Here is a 19,508-nt window from a genome sequence, read left to right as displayed (position 1 = left end):
GCATGAGAATGTAATCGCCACCGGAGGTGGTCAAACTGTCGTGTGGCCGCTCGCTCTATCTCTCGTTTCAAGTTACGTTTCTTTGTGTGATGCAAATCCGAATCCACCGAATGTGTGGATTTCCAGTTTTACGACGAACTTTTAGGATAACTTCGCTAACATTGTACAACTCATTTTCGATTTTTTGATGATTTTTACAAAATTTTGATGCACGCTTTTCGCGAATGTGACCTTAGAATTTCGTTCGGAAATTTTTTACGCTAGAATTTACAGATAATAAAATCAATTAGCCATTATTGTAATTTTTTTTTTTTATGTGGTAACAGTAGAAGCGCTATGTTTTCCTGTCGAAAGCATATAAAAATTACTATTGTTTTTCGAGAATTAAAGTTTTGTTAAAATTTTGTTCTCTTTTTTCTCTCTGCTATTAATTAACGTTGTAAGTACTAATGTTTCGCATCTTAAATACTATCTTTCCAAATTAGTTCTGTAACAAATATAACTGGAAAATCATCCGGTGGGTTTTCTGAATCGCATCACACGCACACACACGTATTCCTATCGTTACTATTTTTTTTTTTTTTACATCTTCCAATCATCAAATTCTTGGAAATTCTTATAAACATAAAAAATATTTTGTCCCCGAATGAACTTTATCTCGTAAAGCAACGCCTGTCATGGCTATTTCTCTAAAATCACATCCAAGTGATTTTGTCATTTTCAGCTTGTTGTTCGATAAAAGAAGTACGTAAAAATGTTACCTTGGAAGATTCAACGATTTAGGCACGCGCAAACCGCTGTCATTCAAAAAATCCGAACGTACACAACAACGTCCTGCTCGTCTGATTCGAATTTACTCATTGGACTTATTTGCTTGCTTAAAGAAGATCCTTTCCATCCATTCTCTCTTCTTTTTTTTGTGTGTATCTCGAATAAAAAAAAATCCCCAGTTTTACATTTTACTTATCTCGCCAAGTACCACGCTTCGCGTATCATCAAGTCCTACATTCTCGTGAGCGCCCTAAAAGCAGCCGAGTGTAGAGTAAATTGCGCGGCATACTCTTCTCCAACGAAGATCTTTATTAATACCATCTTCAGGAGCGCTCGCGAAATGAGGACGCGCGAGGTCACGTGCCATTTCGCGCATCGCCGGAATCTTGTCTTAGAACTTAGCAATCCGTCCAAAACGTCTTATCCGACCCAACTCCGCCTCGTGCAATATTCATCGCGCTTTCGCGATGAAGACGGTCGACAGCCACGGCTCGGGCGATGTTCTATTTTGGAAGAATCGGAATTGTTTGTAGAAATTGAGCAACGTGTGTGTAACGGGCGGACGCACGCACGCACGCACTTACGCGAGCACGCGTGCACGCGGAACTACTCCCCGTGGCCGCCGGAAGAGCCTGTTGTATATATTCACGGGCGCGATTTCTCCTCAGGTGTTGTTGCGTAGATTCTGCGAGTGCGATTCGTGCTCGCGCCACGAGCTGATCGTGCACACGCCCTCCCCTCGCCACCACTCGTTCACATCCTTGTAATATTTGGGCGGACGGTCGTCGTGCAGCATGGCGCACACGCGGCACCAAAAATACGTGTTGATGAATTCGCCGGTGCCCTTCCAGCGGAAGTACGAGTTGTATAGATCGTCGTCGCGGTCCAGTCGGTGAAGATACTCGGCCAGCTCCTTCGGCGACTCGAACTCGTCGACGTGAATGTAGGACCGATAAGGAGCGCTGCGCGCGTAATCCGTCGGATGAGCACCCATCACAATTGGTAGGACATTGTGTCTGCAAGAGGACGGATGAAAATCGCACAAATCTCAACTTACACGTATCATAATAATTACTACGAAAATACGCACACGATAATATAACTAGAAAAAAATACAAACTGAAGAATATATCCTATAAAAGAGGGTGTGTCACATCATGTATCACATCACGTGTCACAAATTTTCACACCTGTGCGAATCGAGAGACGTGGCGATCAAAGGAGGTTTCAAACCGATCCCGAACGGGATCTTAATTAATATCGTCTGTGTTTTACGGGAAGAGGGAGATTAGGTAACGCCAGTTGGCACACAAACGACCGATCCGAGATGCGCGTAATACATGCCGCACAAGTTGGCAAAGGTTGCCGACCTCCGGGTGAAATGATCGAGCACTTGGTCGGCCGACTTACATTCGCGTCGAAATACCACGGCTGTCTGTGCACGGATTGTGCGAACTGACGCCGTGAGAGAGAGAGAGAGGCAGAGAGAAAAAGAAAGAGAGAATGACGCGCACACGCACACACACATACACACAAACACCACATACCCGAGTCCGTTGACGAAGAACTTCTCTGTGATGTAGTCTTTGCAGTTGGAATTCTCGAACGCGAGATAAAATTTGTAGTCCTCGTCGAGCATGTCGAAGCACGTCTGCGACTGCGAACGCGGACAGCGCAAACTGCCGCACGCACCGTAAATGTCCACCTGAATGTATTTCGAGAGTTCTCTGGCATAATGCATGCGCTGATTTCGGGGATGGCAGTTGGAAACAAACCAGGCGACCTGATTAAACAGAAGAGACACCGGGTGTCACGTGCAATAATGTTTATCTCGGGTAATATGGGTAATAGACCGAGAATAACCGGCGCACAAACGCCAAAAGAAATACAAATATTTATAGAGAAGAGTCAAATTTAGCATGCTAATACGATACGGAAGAGTGACCTTCCGATAAAAAGAGATCTTCTCAAACAACCCCTCTTCTCTTTTATTGTTTTTCTTTTTTTATAGTTTTATCTTATCTTTAGCTTTTTCGACGTCCTCGTTTTTCATTTCAATCTGATTACCTTCTTCGTTTTGTTAGCTGCGTAATTAAAGGTCTGCGGGATCTGCGTGACACTGGAATCGTAATATTGCCACCTTTCGTAGGGCGCAACTATGTCGCTGTCGCGTCGATACGTGGCGGTCCAGTTGATAAGAGCGTTCTTCACGCTCTGCGTGTGATAAGGACACTCCAGAAAGTACAGCATCCACACCTGTTGAAAGAGAAAATAAAGTAACAAACGATCTTGATTATCTCGAAAAATTCGGTGTATCCCTCTGCGCGCGATATGAATGCAGCCTTAGGATAAATCGCGTCCGAGCGAAAGCGGCAATCTCGATTTCTCATTGCGCGAGCCGCATAAGATTGACATTATTCGACGGGGATACCTGATTGTTGGGTCTCCGTCCCACGTGCGTGATGTAATCCTTAAACAGAATGAGATCGGCCTCGTCCGGGTTGTCGCGGACAATCGTGCAGGTATTCACCGGGCAGCGTTGCTGTTGGAAGATGATGGAACCGAGTTTGGCTTCGGCCATACCGTGAGGTATCATTATCTTCTTGTACGTGTGCTCGCTGTCGGTTTTATTGTAGTCAGGTGGCACGAACATCAGCTGCGGAAGGTATTAGTATATTAAATAGACGAAATAACGGACGGGTTTTGTAATTTTTTAGACGGTTTCGATCATACCATGTGGCGAGTTTTTTTATATTTCTTTGTGAAAGAGATTTTGTAGCGACGACCGTCCGACGTTTTGATTTGTCTTTGTAGTTTTTTTTTTTTTTTTATTTTAGTTTGTTAAGATCCCCCCTATGCGAAGAATCGAAACGTCTATCTCTTGTGAAGAATAAAGACAAAAAAGTTTTTTTACAAAAACAGTCCAGTAACATTAGTTCGCAAAGTGGAATGTGCGATTGTCAATTTCGAATTCATGTTTAATTTCGCAAGTTCTGATGCAATTTCGACGATTATTACCTGATTCGTCACACGGTCATCGTAAACGTTCTCCTCTGGCCACAACTGAGCCAATCTCCGACCAGTGCTGCGAACTTTGATTGCCGGAAAAGGTCTTCTGGTTCCTCCCTTCATGTACCAGGGTCTTCGCGTTGGGTCCAGGTCTATTGAATTTTCGCTTAAGCCGGCGGTTCCATTTACATTCAATACCTTCGAGATAGAATGAAAAAAGAGACATAATAAAGATCCGAAAAGAATATGAGAACTATTTGCTGCCGCGACTAAGAAAATAATATCGGCAAAATATGAGAGACTTTTTTCTATGAAAAGTGAACAGTGAAATGTCAGAAAGAGTCCAGACAGGATCGAGTCGGTTGGAATCCAAAATGTGGTCAGTTAAAAAAAAAAAAAAAAGAAAGAAAAAATTTATTTGTCGTTTCGACAGTCTTTTTCGATGATAGAATGTCGAGAGAACAAAGGTCGTCCGTCACCGATTTCAAATTTTTACCACTTTCAAAAAACAAAAAAAAAAGATCGAAAATTCATTGCAGCGGAATGAAATTTATAGCCGTTGTCGAGTATTAAAAAATAAATAAATAAATTTAGTGCGAATTTCGCATTCGCCAATTTTATCACAAATTTTATAACACCAGCGCAATAATACTTGTCGCACATTTGTTTCGGTCGACAGACGAAACGGCCTTTCACCGTTCGGTTTGAAGAGACCTTTCAACATTTTTTTTTTTTTTTTTTTTTTTTTGAGGCTCTTGGAGGCACCGAGAGGTCTCGAAGCAAAATTTCAAAGTGAAATTTATTGAATACGTGAATTAATTTAGAATAAAATTTGGTACTCAACAAATTTTACCGTGAACATAATGTTAATGATATTTATGAGTGATTTTCTAACAAACCTAAGTGATGCCTAAATTCATTTTACGCGCTACGTGTAACACATAATCGCACAGAAGTGATTTGAAATTGACAAATTTGCAAATTACGAAAACTAATTTCGTTCGTTGTATACGCGCGCGTTATAATTTTTATTGTCTGACTAAAACCTCATGCGAGAGATTGGAATCAAGTGACGCAACTATATGCCATGATGCTATGTGTTTTTGCGTGCGCGAAAAGCGTCGTTTACTTACATAATTTTATTTTCACGAGTCTGTTACATACACTTTTGGTTATCAATCACGTGTAAATGTACACACACACATACACACACACGCACCTACAATATGTGTATGAGCGTTGTGAAAGGCCAGACGAAACAGAGGAAGCCACTAAGTTTGCAAAAAGCAGACGCAACAAAGTTGTGAGGCGCACAAATAAGCAAACAAGAACGGGACAAATGAGATAATATCTATTGACTTTTTTGTTTATATATATATATTCTACGTATATTTTTTGAATAAATATGTTTCTCCCGCGCCCCTCGCAGAAACTCGGTCGGAACAACGCGTCTTTATTTTGAACATTAAACGCAAACGCCGAGAGCAGCGCTTTTGTTTTTTTTGCTCAAAATAAGCATCGCTCGTCCGGTAATAAATTTCTATAAGGGGTGTACAACACACACGCGCGTGTCGCTTCTCGACGACGTTTCGAAATTAATCGATGCTGCAGTTTGAAACTGACTGTATGTACCTCGGACGGAAGTCTTTTCCTCACTCGCTCCCGAGTGCGTAATATTCGCATCGTCGGCTTCTTCGATTTCAAAGGCCAATCTGGTTTCATCTGCGAGCGAAATTCGGGATTTTAATCTCATTTTAGATCACGATTTTATATTTTTAGAACCTCACTCTCTCACACACACACACACACACACACACACACACACATCGCTAAAACGATCACGCCCACTTTCTTCTCTTCCTTCCGCGTCGAGAGGAATACGCGATGGCGTGTCTGCGAAATTTAGCGCGCGAGATAATTAATCTTTAAAAAACAGATGTCCGCTACTTAACGACTTAGCGGTCGTATAAATGAAAATTAAATAAGATAAGTTTTCTCTTATCGATACCATATGTGTGTCGAAAGATATCACTTGAAATTGTTCGGAATAAAGTTAAATGTTTTCGTTTCGGCTCTCTCGCTTCTCATCATCGCTTTTCTAAAGCAAATATCGATCCGACGTTACAATTACAGCCAGCAGAAATAGCTGTAAAGGTAATACTGTAGATACAACACGAACGAACTTGTACGCGCGTTATTACGCGGCGCGGTTGTGCTTCAACATCCAATCCATATATCTCTCTCGCTGAAATCGATCGGATCGAATTAACAAACTCGCATCGATTAATAAATCAAAAAGCTGAATAGAGAGGGAGAAAAAACGTACCTTTGCCGGTCCGTCGCCGGTAGCTCGAACCGATTGCTGCGGCTGGTTGGGATGCGGTCGCATGCTGTGCCATATCTCGTCCTGGAGTAGATTCAGCAAGACGAGCAACGTGCCCGTTAGACATAGGACGTAAAAGAAATATCTCTTCAGGGAGAAACGCGCCATGCCGCCCCGGTTTCTCCCGCGCTGTCGGGCGCCACACTCCCCACGATTTATCTAGCCATGCGACACTTTGCTCCACGACATTCGGCCGCGCTACAACGCAAGTGTTCGTTAAAAGTTAAAAGAATGAGAAGATCGATCATTGCAGATGTGTGTTGTGTTGTGAAGAGAACGAAAACAAAAAAAAAAAAAGAATACGAACTACGGGCGGATACCATTTACTTCTTTTCGTGTGAGACGTTTGTTTCAAAATGTGGTCGATCGGAAGGAATCAGCGCGAGTGTAAACCGGAAAAATCGTGAAAGCGTACATTGAGTAAAACACGCGCTACGCGGTCACTCCGATAAGGACCGGGAACGTGATAACAATTTGATATGACTGCATTAACCTTGTTAAAGTTCCTGTTTGCTGAATAATCGTTTGCTAGATAAATCACTCGTGAAGTCATACTTAAATTATCCGAAGTGAGAGCAAAACTACCCTCACTATTTGTTCGCTGTTTTAATCTTTTTTTTTTTTTTTTACGAAGAGACCATTTGGTTTACTTCCATTAATTCACGCGAGTTTAAAAGGGACGTAAAATGTCAGATGTTCTTTTAGATAGGCGCAATATTGTTGGCAACATAAACTGGAAACAATTATCGCGAGAAAACACGCGCTGGAAACACATGTTGCGCCTTATCTAACCGCGGGTTTGTAATTTTCTAACATTTTTATGAATTGTTTAATAATAATAGAAAAAAAAAAAAAAAAAAAAACTGACAAAGAGAACGTGTAAATTCGCAAAATTACCCGCGAGAGAGTCACCCGCAAAATGTTCTTGCGATCTTAGAAGAATAGCTTCGCTCGAGCGTTCGTGCTCGCAATATATCGAGGATATTTCTATACTCGACGTCATTAGATTAATTACATCGTCGAGGAATCATTCGACTGTATATGTATGTATTCGTTGCATGTCCCTCATATAATCGATGCGACATGCGACCATCGATTTGCATCTCTGAATAGGCAACGCGCATGATGTTATATCCACATACGTTGTTGGCCCGGTATTCGTGCGCGCAACCCGATGTTCTTCGGGTCGGCATGCGCATTGTACAAAGCACATACTTATTTACATCAAAGCGCACACGCGACGTTTGCGAATCACTCGACTCCTTGTGAGGATTTTTTTTTTTGGAAATAATTGTCTTCATTTTTCGAACAAAAAACGTTTTATTTGCCGTTCACGTTCTTCGCGTATCGCGTATCTATGACTTGTGATAATAAAGTGACTAGTTCCTTCGGACAGTCTCTCTGATCGAACACGTTCCGGACATGACCGGATATTTGTTAAGGAAATAATTGTTAGATGACATGTAAATATTAAACACAACAATTCTCTCATTGTAGTTTTCGAGATTTGTTTTTAAATATTGTTTGCTCTTAACTTTTTACACACACATATATGATATAAAACCTGTATAATACAAAAAATATATTTGTTATAATTATTTCTTTAACAAACGTCCGGCAAGTGGTACGTGTTCGGGACGTTCACATCTTATCTAACGTAATCCGCACAAAAATCTCTTTTTTTTTTTTTTTGCGTAAATCTCTCTTCGTTCTCTTTTCGATTCGCGTAAAACCTCTTTTCTCCTCCGCTTTCGTTTATTTCCGGTCTTTTAAATTGCGCGAACCCTCGGCTCAAACGATTCAATTTAATCTCCACAGCCGTATCGCGTTTCCGCAACCGGTTCGTCCCAATAATTTACGAGGACATTTTCCCTCTTGCGTGAGTTCGGTCGGCGCGTTAAATACGTTTATCGACAAATTATCATTCGAGTTCTGCGTCTCGTGAACACGTCGAAAACAACGAGCTGACATCACGGTCGCGGAGACATACGTACTCATTTCAAGGAAGACATCGTTCCGCGCGACTCTCGGCGGCTTTCCCGTCAAGGACTACCTTCCTCGCTCGCGAGGAGCAGTCCACCCGTTCGTTCGAGCTCGCGATCTCGAAACCTAATCATTCCGCCGGAATCATCGCGAATAGGTAGTGGTTCGCCGCGTGATTGCAACACACGCCTTACTCGACTCTTTGTATCTCTCAACCGCGATAAAGTTCACGTTCCGTCGGAGAATAACAGCGCGCGAGCACGTGATGATAGAGATTATACATGTATCATCCGCGGCGCGCGCGTGCACACACACGTGAAAACTTGTGATTACGCTAATACAGTATTTACATGGCACTGCCGCGAACACGTTAAATTTTATTTCCGTGCAGCTAACACACAGCTTCACAAGCAGCAGTTCGCGAGTTCATCACATCGCTTCAAGCGTTTCGTTTCGCAATCCTGTTATTTAAACGATCGTGTTTTATTTTTCAAAGAGAATATTAATTAATTAAATCGATTTAGTTGTGTATTTGAATTTCTGAACAAACTTCATCGAGAGGCACCACGCGACATCTCCTGAAAAAAAACACTCGGTGCTGACGAAAAGTTTACTTTGGAACGAGAGTGAAAAACGGTCTTTGCATCGAGATAAGAACAGCCGGCAAAAAAGCTCGATGAAATCTATATATTTATTACTCACGTAATAAGTTTACGGTCAACGCTGTCACGTTTTGCTGATATTTTATTGATAAAAAGAAAACGGCGCGTACACACATACACACACACATACGTGCCTGCTGCGCGCGATAGGATCGCGTTCGACGATTCTCAAGAGAACGCGGGCGCACAAATTGAAAACGTAAATAACACATGGTTTTTTTGCACTCCGTTCCGGTGAGACTTCGAACGCGTTAAAGTCGCGTTTTCATCGAAATTACGCTTCACGTTTTTTTTTCTTTTTTTTTTTTCATTTCTTTAAAAATCAATGTCGCACTTTACAGATCCCGGAAAACCGCGACCGTCGATCGATATATTGCAATTGACATCGCGCCGCGCATCATTTGCGTAAATAATTTTCTCCAGTGTAATTTACGTGGGGAAAAATGTGAATTTTTTATGCGAACAATTTGTTATTCGCGATTAAGCGGCAATTTGTTTGTTTGTTTGTTTGTTTTTTTTTTAATAGCGTGTCTCCTCTCCGAGACAAAATTCATGTAAAAATGTTGTGTAAAATATTACTGTTTTTTTTTTTGCGCACGTCTCACGTTAATCCGAATCTTTGCGGCGTCACTTGTATTTTTCTTTCGCACGCTGGTGTTAAATCCACGCTAACGTTACCGCAAACCTGTGCGCACTGTCGGACCGTTCGAGTATTACTGTCCATTGGTAGGTCGCCTTGCCTATTACATCACTATCTTATCACTCGCCGTGTAGGCAAATATTTATATACACATTTTTTTATATACATACTTTATTTGTATACGTTTGCGCGCGCGCGCGCGCGCGATTGGTGTGCGTATTCGCGACACTGTTCTCTCGAAATAAAATTGCACTTTAAGCAAAACCCCCCACGAAGTATTTCAGCAATTCAACTATTAATGTTCTCGCTATCTTATCGCTACTTGCTAATTATATGTAGCGTATCTTTTTACGTTCCCGTTTTATAATCTTCTTGAGGTCGAAAACACGAACAATAACGACAAAGTTTATAAATTTTGTTTACGTGAACTTTTTCTATTGCGAAAATAAACAGTGACACGAAATTGATCACATCTATGTTTTTTTCATTTACAACAAAAAAAAAAAAGAACAGTCGTTCCACTAGTTTAGGTAACGCTTGAAAAAGTTCCAAGAGAGTTGCCGAAGCGAATTCGCGCTGATATTTTTTGCGGCGCGAGCAGAAGAAACGCCATTGTGCTATTTGACGCTCAAATGGATTGATGTCGTTTTGAAAATAAATGACAAGAGGCAAATGGCTGATTCATAATGTACCACTAGCTTCTGGCTCCGTCACTTCGTGCATTACCGCGTGTGCGCACACACACACACACACACAAACAAACAACGAAATTGAGATGAATTTCCGGTCAGACATGATCCGCTAATTATACAATTGTGCTTTAAATTGAAGCAAAAAAATGTTCAAAATTATCACATGATGTAATATTTATCCGATCTCCAATAAAACCCCGCCACATACTTGGTTTTATTGGCGACCACATTTGTACAAATTCGCGAAATACACATTGGCAATAAAAACGTTTTATTTTTATCTTTATTATTCAAGCCGCTTTCGAGCCGCGGTTTGGGAAGTTTCTATGTTTCGTTAATCGGATTCGAACACGATGCTATTTCATTCTTCGTCCGCATTTGGCGTCGTTCGGGTTATTTTTACATGCGGGAAATTAGCGGGAAGGATAATCAATATGTAATTTAGATTGTAAACTGCGATCGTGTGTGTGTGTGTGGTAACGGCACATTTATAGACCGTAAAAAAAGGCATATCGTAAAAATAAAAATTTACGTCGTTCCTGGGCGCAGCTCGACATTGAGAGTAGTTGTATTTTTTTTTTTTTTTTCACCAATCACACAATGACAGTCTTTGACTTTAACATCTAATGAAACGTGATGTTCTCGTTAGTTCGGCTCGAATTAACATCCGTTCCGTTCTTTAAGGAAGATTGAGCGATCAAACGGGTGAGTTATTTCACGGAGGTCTTTCTCCGTTCTCCTTGATTATGTTTTTTTTTTTTTTTTTTTTCAAGGAAAACAAGGAAAATCGCGAGAGAAAATCCCCGATGGACAAATTTGTAACACGATCGATCGACCGTCACGAAATTAACAACGAAAAGAAAATATACACACGAGATTAATTTCCGCGCGCACAATATTTAAACATTTTTTCTGGTAAATGTGATATTTGCGTCGTGTGCCGCAGGCTCGATTTCTAACAACCTTCTCGCTCCGTATAAAATTGCGCTGTTGTTGTTTTATTAACGCTGTTGTTTTTTCACTTATGATCGATTATTAATATAAAAACAATATTAACTCGTGTTATAAGCTAATATTGTTTTTATTACAATATTACCGAGCTTATCGTTCTCTCTCTCTCGAACTCTTGATTGGACACTCCCGATAATCGAACACGCCGCAAATTTCCGCCGAACATTCCGTCACATTCGCAAACAAAATGAATTCACACCGCTCTTTTTATCTCATTATTATTTTTCCTCTCCGACGCCCACTAACGGCGACATCAATCACGCACGCGGGCACAATCGACGATGAGCGAGCCGCAAATGTCGCTCCAAGTGTCGTCGAAAGTGCTTTAAATTGTTGACTTTGGCGTCATCGCGGCAAACGTGCGGGCGTACACACGCGATAGGCAGGTTCGATTTCTAATCGTAACGTCGTAAATTTGACTGAATTTCGAGCCAAAGTTTCGTTTCCAACAAAGAGAGAAACTAGAACAGACAGATATTCAAATCGTTCCCGCGACTATCTCCTCTCTCCCGAGCAAAATCGATAAGAAGTCGTGCACCGACATACATTAAACTCTCGATAATAAGCTCTCTGTGTAATGAGAGATTTCGCGAGCAAATGAAGATAAAATTAATCGAGCGTAAACACACCTTATCATCGTCTGACAATTGTGTTCCACGCGCAAACAAAAAAAAAAAAAGAAGAAAAACTCAATCGTCCGTGACGATTTCGCGAACGCAAAAGCGTAACGAACACTTTGTAACGAAAATTGACACCTGTCGGTGAGAGATTATTTATTGCTGCGCGCGGAGGTGACGTGTGATCACATCGCGCATTTATTATAGCGATTAATGCGCGTGATTGTGTACGTCGATTATTATCACGCCCTCGTACGACTGAAAACTTATTATCTGTGTGTGTGTGTGTGTGTGTGTTTCCACGAGCTGTCAATGAACGAAATAGCTGTCGTGGAAATATCGCGCGTGGGGGCGTGTTACAAATTATCTCACGAATAACCGCAGATTAAGATCCTCCTTTTTCAACATTGTCTCAGCTCCGTCGCGCGCAAAATATAAACAACAAAAAATATAAACAACAAATTTTTCATTCAGCACATGCTCGAAATTATTTTTGTTATTTTACTTAGATATTTTTGTAAAATGTATTACGTGGAGAAAAAATAGTTTTTGATCTTGACTTGTGTGGCGGAAAACACACAAAAAAAATCAAGTAAAAAAATAAATTAAAAAAACAGAGTAACGACAGACGTAACGCCCGTACGGACAAATTGTATTTATATTTTTGCTGTCTCGGCGAGCCGGTGGTTTACGGTATTTTATTTAGTTTAGAACTGAATTACTATCTGGCCCCGTTACGGCGCGCGCTTACACATTGTCACTCATATCCGACAAAATTCACGCATAATAAACGTGTCGGTCAAACGATGCATAATCGTTGGCACATTTCCACGTACGAGCGCACGTGGAAACGATTTTAGGATTGTCGTGTACGCGAAGAATATCCTCTCTCGTTTCCATTCATTCATCGAAATCTCTTTCTTTCCCCCTCCCCCCTCCCGCGAGATCACGCAATCGTCAATTAACACCAATAAATTGGAAACAATACACACGTCGACTTCACGAATATCATATGTCGTCGTTGTCGTCGTACGCATGCGGGTAATAAATTGCACGACACGCAACGGCACGACGCCTGTCAGCCGAATAGGTGCCGTGTGACATACGGTTATTTAAATCAACTCGTAACCGACTCATTAGCTTCGTTAGCAATGACACACAGAGAGGTTTACGGTAAATCGCGGTATCGTAAATATTATCGACCTGAACCGTGCTGTTTTCGCGCATCTTCTTCTTCCCATGCTTGCCTTGTTGTGTTGTAATTTTTCGATTTGTCTCTTATTTCAAACCAAATCCAATTTTCTCTTGTTTATTTTTCCCATCTATCAAATATACATATGTGTATCGCGAAATTGTTTGTTTTTTTTCGAGGTGTCACGTTGTTTTTCTCTTATGATTTTTTACGATTTGTATCATTTTGCTTCTATTGTTTGTACGTTTTCTATTTACCGAAAATTCCCGAAATTGTTACCTCGAGATACGACCAGGGCTGCGTTCGAGAACAGCACTCGTGTGCACACGAGCGTCATTCTATCTTTATCACTCATTAGATATAAAACATAGATAAAATGACACTCGTGTGACGCGAATGATGTTCTCGAAACGCACCCCAGGTGTCACGTTACTCTTTTTTTTTAATAGTTTTTTTTATTAACAATTACGTCGCGCGTTTTACTTCGAATCGAGTAAAATTCTGCTTGTTTGTTTTTCTGTCTGCCGTATCGCGAAATTATTATTATTTCGAATTCGACCGCAATCCAGGTCGTTGCGGACGTCCGCGCAACCGTATATAATTGTCACGGAGATAACCCAGATCAGCCGCCACGTGGAATTCAATTTGAATCATTACCGGACGTAACAGCGACAAAGAGATTCGGCGTTTCGGATAAAGAGGAAGCCGGCGCATTTTCCTTTTACCGACCCAATTAATCAAACGCAAATTTAATTTCGACACCTTTTGTTCTTGTTTTTTTTTTTTTTTTTTTCTCACTTTTCACCGTTACAGAGCGTCAACCTCGCATGTTCGTTTTTTATCTAAAAACCGAATCGATGAATACGCATCAGCGCTCGTCTTAGGGTGGATTTGGGGTGAACACAGGACGATTTGAGGAAAAGAAACAGAAGAAAATTTCGATACGATAAAAACAAAGCGATTTGGCAACATTGTTCTTTCGGTTTTTGTTATTTCTCGTTTAAACACGCGACAAAGGTTAAAAGTGAGTCTATTTTGTACAGAACTGTTTCATGAAATATTGACGCGAATTGATCGAGTCATTGCGCGCGAGGGTGGAAATCTCGAACTGAAATTCTGTTACGCAAACCAGTTTGAAAATTAGTTTATGAAAGACGTGGCAAATTTTAAAGAATTGCTCGTAATCGATTGCGCTTACCGGATTGCGGTTTTTGCGAAATACTCGGATTGTCGTCGCCGAATTGCCTCTCAATTTCCGCCTCTCTCGCGCACCGACGACGAGCTAACCTTCGACCATTCCGTCTAATGATTTAAGAGACTTTTGCGTGCTATTTACGTTTGCAAATTGCTTGAACCGAAGCGGTGCGCTCCGTTGCCAAACTCTGTCCCGACACGAACTTCACGTGGAAACTTTAAAAAGGAGAACACGTATATTATACATGTATATATTATACGATATTATTAGCGCATCAAAATCGTTGAGAAACGTGATAATAAAAAAATAAAAAATTAAAAAAACGAATAAAACAAATTTGCTGTGTAATGTTTATCGAATCGAGTAAAATGCTTGTTTACCGGATGTTTTTCTTGACGAACGATGCTCGAGGGATGTTCGCGCGGAAGATATGGCCGCGTAAAAATGTAACATAAAATGTATGTGTCCCGAGAAAAGGTCCTTCATAAATGAACAATTTTCATATCTGGTTACATTTTTCAGAGTCATGTGTAGAGAGAAATTGCCTCAATTACATATAAAATATATACAGATATTATTTACATATTTATTACACGTTACATATATATATTTAATTTTTATATTACATTCCTATATGTTATATATAAAATAATTATATATTTTACACAAATTGTTTATAACCAGATATCGAATTTGTTTGTGTACTTTTTTCTCGGAAACAAGTCCGTATTTAGCGCTTCTTTCAACTTGATAAGAAAATAGCGGCAAACACGACTCTCTCTCTAAAATTCGCGAGTGAATTCGGGTGTGCACCAGAGCTGCGCCGTTATCTTTACATACACGTACGTATATCGGGGGTGCAATCACACAAAGGGAGAAGCTATATCGTCGTACCAGCATGAATCAACCTTCACGCCCACACAACCCCTTCCGATTTTCTGTGTGTGTGCGCGCGGCATATCTCGTGCGGCAACCACACGCCAAGACCTTACCGCTTTCCATATCGAATTCCCACGACAAGTGCGCCAAAGTAATCGAGTCACAGGCCCGGCATATACACGCCTCTCGTGTATACACATATATACCATATTCGGTATATACGTGATTCTGCAACACGCGATCGTAAGCATTGAACTTCTCGAGCAAAATGTCAGTGTTTTTCTGCTAAGTCGCATTTGCATTTCACGGTGCATCTCTCTCGTGAATCATCTCTCGATACCGAGGCGCGAAGCCGCGCACACAACCTCGCGGGAGAGAGAGAAGTCTCGCGTATATGTGGACGCAAATTTTATTTTACATCCGGTTAGAAACAATCGCAAGAAATCGTCTTGACGTCTATTTTGATCTTTGATCGCGAGCTGTTTTTGTCTCGTTTTACATCTTAAATGTAATTTTCCACGTACCGATCGGTTTTGTCAAATCCGTCAATATATATATATGTACAGACAAGAGCGAAAACGCGGACGGTAATTTGCAAAGTTATTATCAACTCATCGATCGATCACAATTGTACAGATTATTATTATTATTAATTCAGCAGTCACAAATGAAACATTCTAGAAATGCGAAACGTTTCGAACACTGTACTATCTTCATTAATCGCGTGTATTAATCAAAATAAACGTCAAGACGGAGTTCACCAAGGCCAAACACACTTATAATTCACAATATTATAACGCGACTCGCAAAATCGGTAAACCTTTCGATCGAAATTTCCCTTTATATCAGAAATGTTTCGCAAGATTCGATGTTTTTTCTCTCTTATAAACTATTTTCTTTGTTCCCCGAGAGAGATAGACCAGTTGATTTTGTGACGACGAGAGTCACGTTCTCGCGATGCTATAGTCGCGCGAAAGTTGCAGTTCTTGATGGTGCGTCGAGTTGTGAAATAAAGAAAAAACCTCCCGTCTCTCGGAGAGGGTATAAGCGCGATATATATCGGGAGCGATAGTCGCATGCGAAACTTGACAATATAACGGGACGGGAGTGCAAAGCTGCGAAGTCAGCGGAACTATATGTCCTCAACTATACGACGAGAGATCTCTCCGGCGAAGGTGATGAACTCGCGATGAGAAACTTGTGCGGTGTATGTACGTGTATGCTCTCTGCAAGACGCGCGCCAATTTCGTGCGAAATTTTCTGTCTCTTAAACTGGAAAATTGAAAACGAAAAAACATGTAGTCCACCTCTCGAAAGAAACAAGATGACGCACAAACTGTGTGTGTTACAATTAAAAACAACAATCTAGAGCGCATTCAAGGAGAGTCCATAAAATTATAACGTTTGTACGAAATCTGTTCTGTGTAAAATAAATCGTTCGATTCCACGCGCGTGAACAAATTATCTTTTCATTTCATGTTGACGAATTTACATTCGTTCTAAGTGTTTTCGAGAAAAAAACATGGACTCAAAGCTCGCTGTTTCTCAAAACTCGAATTTTTCGTAAGAGCAACATGAAATATAATAACACGCCAAGTGTACGTGCGTGTGTGCGTGTGTGTGCGAGTGTGTGATGTGTGTGTAAAATGCATATAGACACTTTGATCAATCGTGCATATCCGGGCGAAAAAGATTCTATATGAACAAATTCGATATATGGTTACAAACAATCATATACAATGAAATTTATATCAAAACGATCTCAATTACACCAGACAGAACTTTGTCCAAATATGAAGGACATTTCTCCCGGATATTTGTACAATTGGCTACACACACATCTCCTTTCTTTCTCTTTCTCTCACACGCACACATACGCGCGCGCACATTTATCTCAATATTGTGTAAAAAAAAAGATTATTGTTAGAAAATCCGCCCTTGTTGATGTGCTCGAAAAGCGACAGAGAGAACTCACCAGATCGCACACCACGTGGTTGTTAATAGTCCTCGCAAGAACCTGCGGCCTGAGGGACAGATGCACCCCGACGACGAGAGAGAGATAGCCCACGGCTCCGGTCACATGTCAGAGTCCTTCGGTCAGGTCGTAACATCACAGAGGGATGCGCGCGGACTTGTTCATCCCTGCGATATCGGGCAGGTCACGCGTTCTAGACGGCCGCCCAACCCGTCGCTTCTGTCGTTTTGGTGATGGTCCCCTCTTACTTCTCCTCCTCCGCCGCCTCCTCCGCCTCTCTCCGAGGTTGATTCGCGCATCGTTCCTTCTCCCTTTCGCGAACGCGTTTCGCGCCAAGAGTTAACCCCCCTTGTTCCCGTGCCGCGCGCCCACCCGCTCGCTGTCCAGAACCTTACCCGACGGTGCACGGCGCCCCTCGACAGGGGTAAAATCCATAAGATGCGCGTCTGCGCCCTCGGCGTGTGCGAGCGCTCGTTTCGCGATTGTAAGCGCCCTACCGGTCCGAATCATTCTTCGTGCGCGAATGTCGGATTTTTATCCTAAAAGATAACAAAAAAAGTTATATATTGCGATACCGCACGGGAAGCGGTACAGAGTAACGCGTTTACATACCGTATGTAATACCGTATCCTTCGGTTAAACAACAATTTACAATTAATTCAACAAACACAATTTGAATAACTCGTTCGCATGAGCTGAATCGGTTTATGATCAACCGCTCTTGCGGATATTTGCAATAACGATATAAAACACATAGACGTGCGTTCGAATTCGCCGCATATTAGCTCCTGCGCGCAACACGCGTCCAGCGCGCGGAAGAGACGCGACAGCCAATCATCGCGCGAGAGCAGACTCGCTGATTGGCTCCCGCGATGTTTCTCGCCGCGTGTCCTGCGTCGTTCGTGATTCGACGACCAATTGGTTCAACGGAATTGTCCAATGACGACAAAGTCAATCGAAGACGATTGAGAATCGATCCAATAGAGATCGGCGCGTTATTTGCCGCAGACCTGTGTCTGTTTGCGTCACGCGTAAAATTTTCGATATTGACAGAAGAACGCAACGCACACATGTGCGAAGAGTACAGTGGATCGAGATTTGCAGAACACCGCTGTATATTTTTTAATATCTTTGTACAACAAATAAGAGTAGCAATGAATACGCGGGTGAAAAACTCCGATGCGCTCCTTCGTAAACAATTGACGTTCTAGGACGATCAAGCGCATGGCACCGATGACTGGTTGACACGCGTTGGCAGGCACACGTCCGCCCGTTCTGTGGTGTTACTCCGTGCTATATATCAGTAACTTTATTACGTCACATAATGACCGGCCCAGTGGTCTCGCGGCCTGAGTGCAGGGGCTGCGAACCCGGAGGTCCCGAGTTCGAATCCGCTCACCACCTAAGGATTTTTTTCGGGCCGGTCCCCTTCAACCGAGTTTTTCGGTTGATCGGCGAACTGAATCGGGCCTCCAAAAATTATTAATTCGGATGTAATTCCGAATTTATTTCCCTCCCACAAGGCGATCACAAGTCACAACAACTTGAGCACGAGCCCGACACAGATTAGGTACACGTACTGTGAAAGACGGCCGTGTATCGCGTGGTAGTAGGAGCAAAAAAGAACTGCACAAATTGACTTCAAAAAAAGAAAAATCACTTGATCTTCGACATAAATGTGTCTAATAGCCTAATAGAGCTACAGGCACGTTAAATACCAAAAAAAAAAAAAAAAATTACGTCACATAATTGTTGATATCGTCGCTTGGGGTTGCGATATACATCGTCGAGTGTAAATTCCCACTTGTTCCCACGGCTATAGAGTCCTAATGTCAGACGGTCGTTCAGGTAATTTTATCCGTTCATCTTGGGCGTTCCGATTTGTATTGTCAAATCAAGTTTTCACATTCTCGATAACATTCTTTGAAAAACGTTTTTATCGATTGGCTACTGTGTATTTTTAAAGATGGTATGACTACCGATCGCCTTTGGGAGGGAAATTAATTCGGGATTACACTCGAAATTAATTTTTGGAGGCCCGATTCAGTTCGCCAATCAACCGATAAACTCGGTTGAAAGGGACCGGCCCGGAAAAAATCCTTACCACACTCCAGGGTGGTGAGCGGATTCGAACTCGGGACCTCCAGATTCGCAGCCCCTGCACTCAGGCCGCGAGACCACTGGGCCGGTCGGGATAAGACACGTTGAGCTGAAATATAGGCTGCTTTCCTTTTAGGAGACACAGTCGACACATCCGACACAAATCGCCACACGTCGCTTTCCATTTATAATTGTGATCGACCTCAATCGACACACTTCGACTCTTCTCGGGAGGAGAGTCAGAGTGTGTTTAAGTGTGTTTTTGACCGATTAAACGCATATATCTGCTCAAACCAGCTTCAAATATTTCATTTGTATATATTATACATAAAATCAGAATTACTTGCTGTTAATAACAAACATATATTAATAATCATATAAAAATATATGTACACTCTT

The 19,508-nt window shown here is 41.7% G+C and overlaps 1 protein-coding gene across 10 annotated transcripts; it reads right to left on the bottom strand.

The window, feature by feature from the left end:
• Positions 1-570: 570 nt before the first annotated feature.
• LOC109853983 (glycoprotein 3-alpha-L-fucosyltransferase A) lies at positions 571-17,360 on the bottom strand. Of its 10 annotated transcripts, XM_020426621.1 has the most exons (9): positions 17,010-17,360; positions 16,182-16,306; positions 6,107-6,361; positions 5,413-5,502; positions 3,790-3,978; positions 3,203-3,427; positions 2,839-3,027; positions 2,319-2,554; positions 571-1,787 (listed from the first exon to the last, which is right to left on the bottom strand). In XM_020426621.1, exons 3-9 carry the CDS (start codon positions 6,269-6,271, stop codon positions 1,436-1,438), a joined length of 1,446 nt encoding a protein of 481 aa, XP_020282210.1. In that variant the 5' UTR covers positions 6,272-6,361; positions 16,182-16,306; positions 17,010-17,360; the 3' UTR covers positions 571-1,435. The 10 variants fall into 10 exon arrangements, with proteins under 10 accessions (XP_020282210.1, XP_020282209.1, XP_020282213.1 ...); XM_020426620.1 differs by lacking the exon at positions 16,182-16,306; XM_020426624.1 differs by lacking the exons at positions 16,182-16,306; positions 17,010-17,360 and adding an exon at positions 11,237-12,173.
• Positions 17,361-19,508: the final 2,148 nt, after the last annotated feature.

The sequence above is a fragment of the Pseudomyrmex gracilis genome, unplaced genomic scaffold (genome assembly GCF_002006095.1).
Source record: "Pseudomyrmex gracilis isolate BER0280 unplaced genomic scaffold, ASM200609v1 scaffold_58, whole genome shotgun sequence".
In the NCBI taxonomy this organism is placed as follows: domain Eukaryota; kingdom Metazoa; phylum Arthropoda; class Insecta; order Hymenoptera; family Formicidae; genus Pseudomyrmex; species Pseudomyrmex gracilis.
The sequence above is the reverse complement of the archived record's forward strand: the minus strand, read 5'-3'. Positions and strand labels throughout refer to the sequence as shown.

What these genes read in the sequence shown, in the direction of transcription:
- LOC109853983 (XM_020426621.1), bottom strand. Translation starts at nt 6,271, where the DNA reads ATGGCGCGTTTCTCCCTGAAGAGATATTTCTTTTACGTCCTATGTCTA. An exon ending in ATGACCGTGTGACGAATCAG is followed by an intron (nt 3,428 to 3,789) that starts GTAATAATCGTC and finishes TACCTTCCGCAG; the next exon opens with CTGATGTTCGTGCCACCTGA. An exon ending in TTCTTCGTCAACGGACTCGG is followed by an intron (nt 1,788 to 2,318) that starts GTATGTGGTGTT and finishes GTCCTCTTGCAG; the next exon opens with ACACAATGTCCTACCAATTG.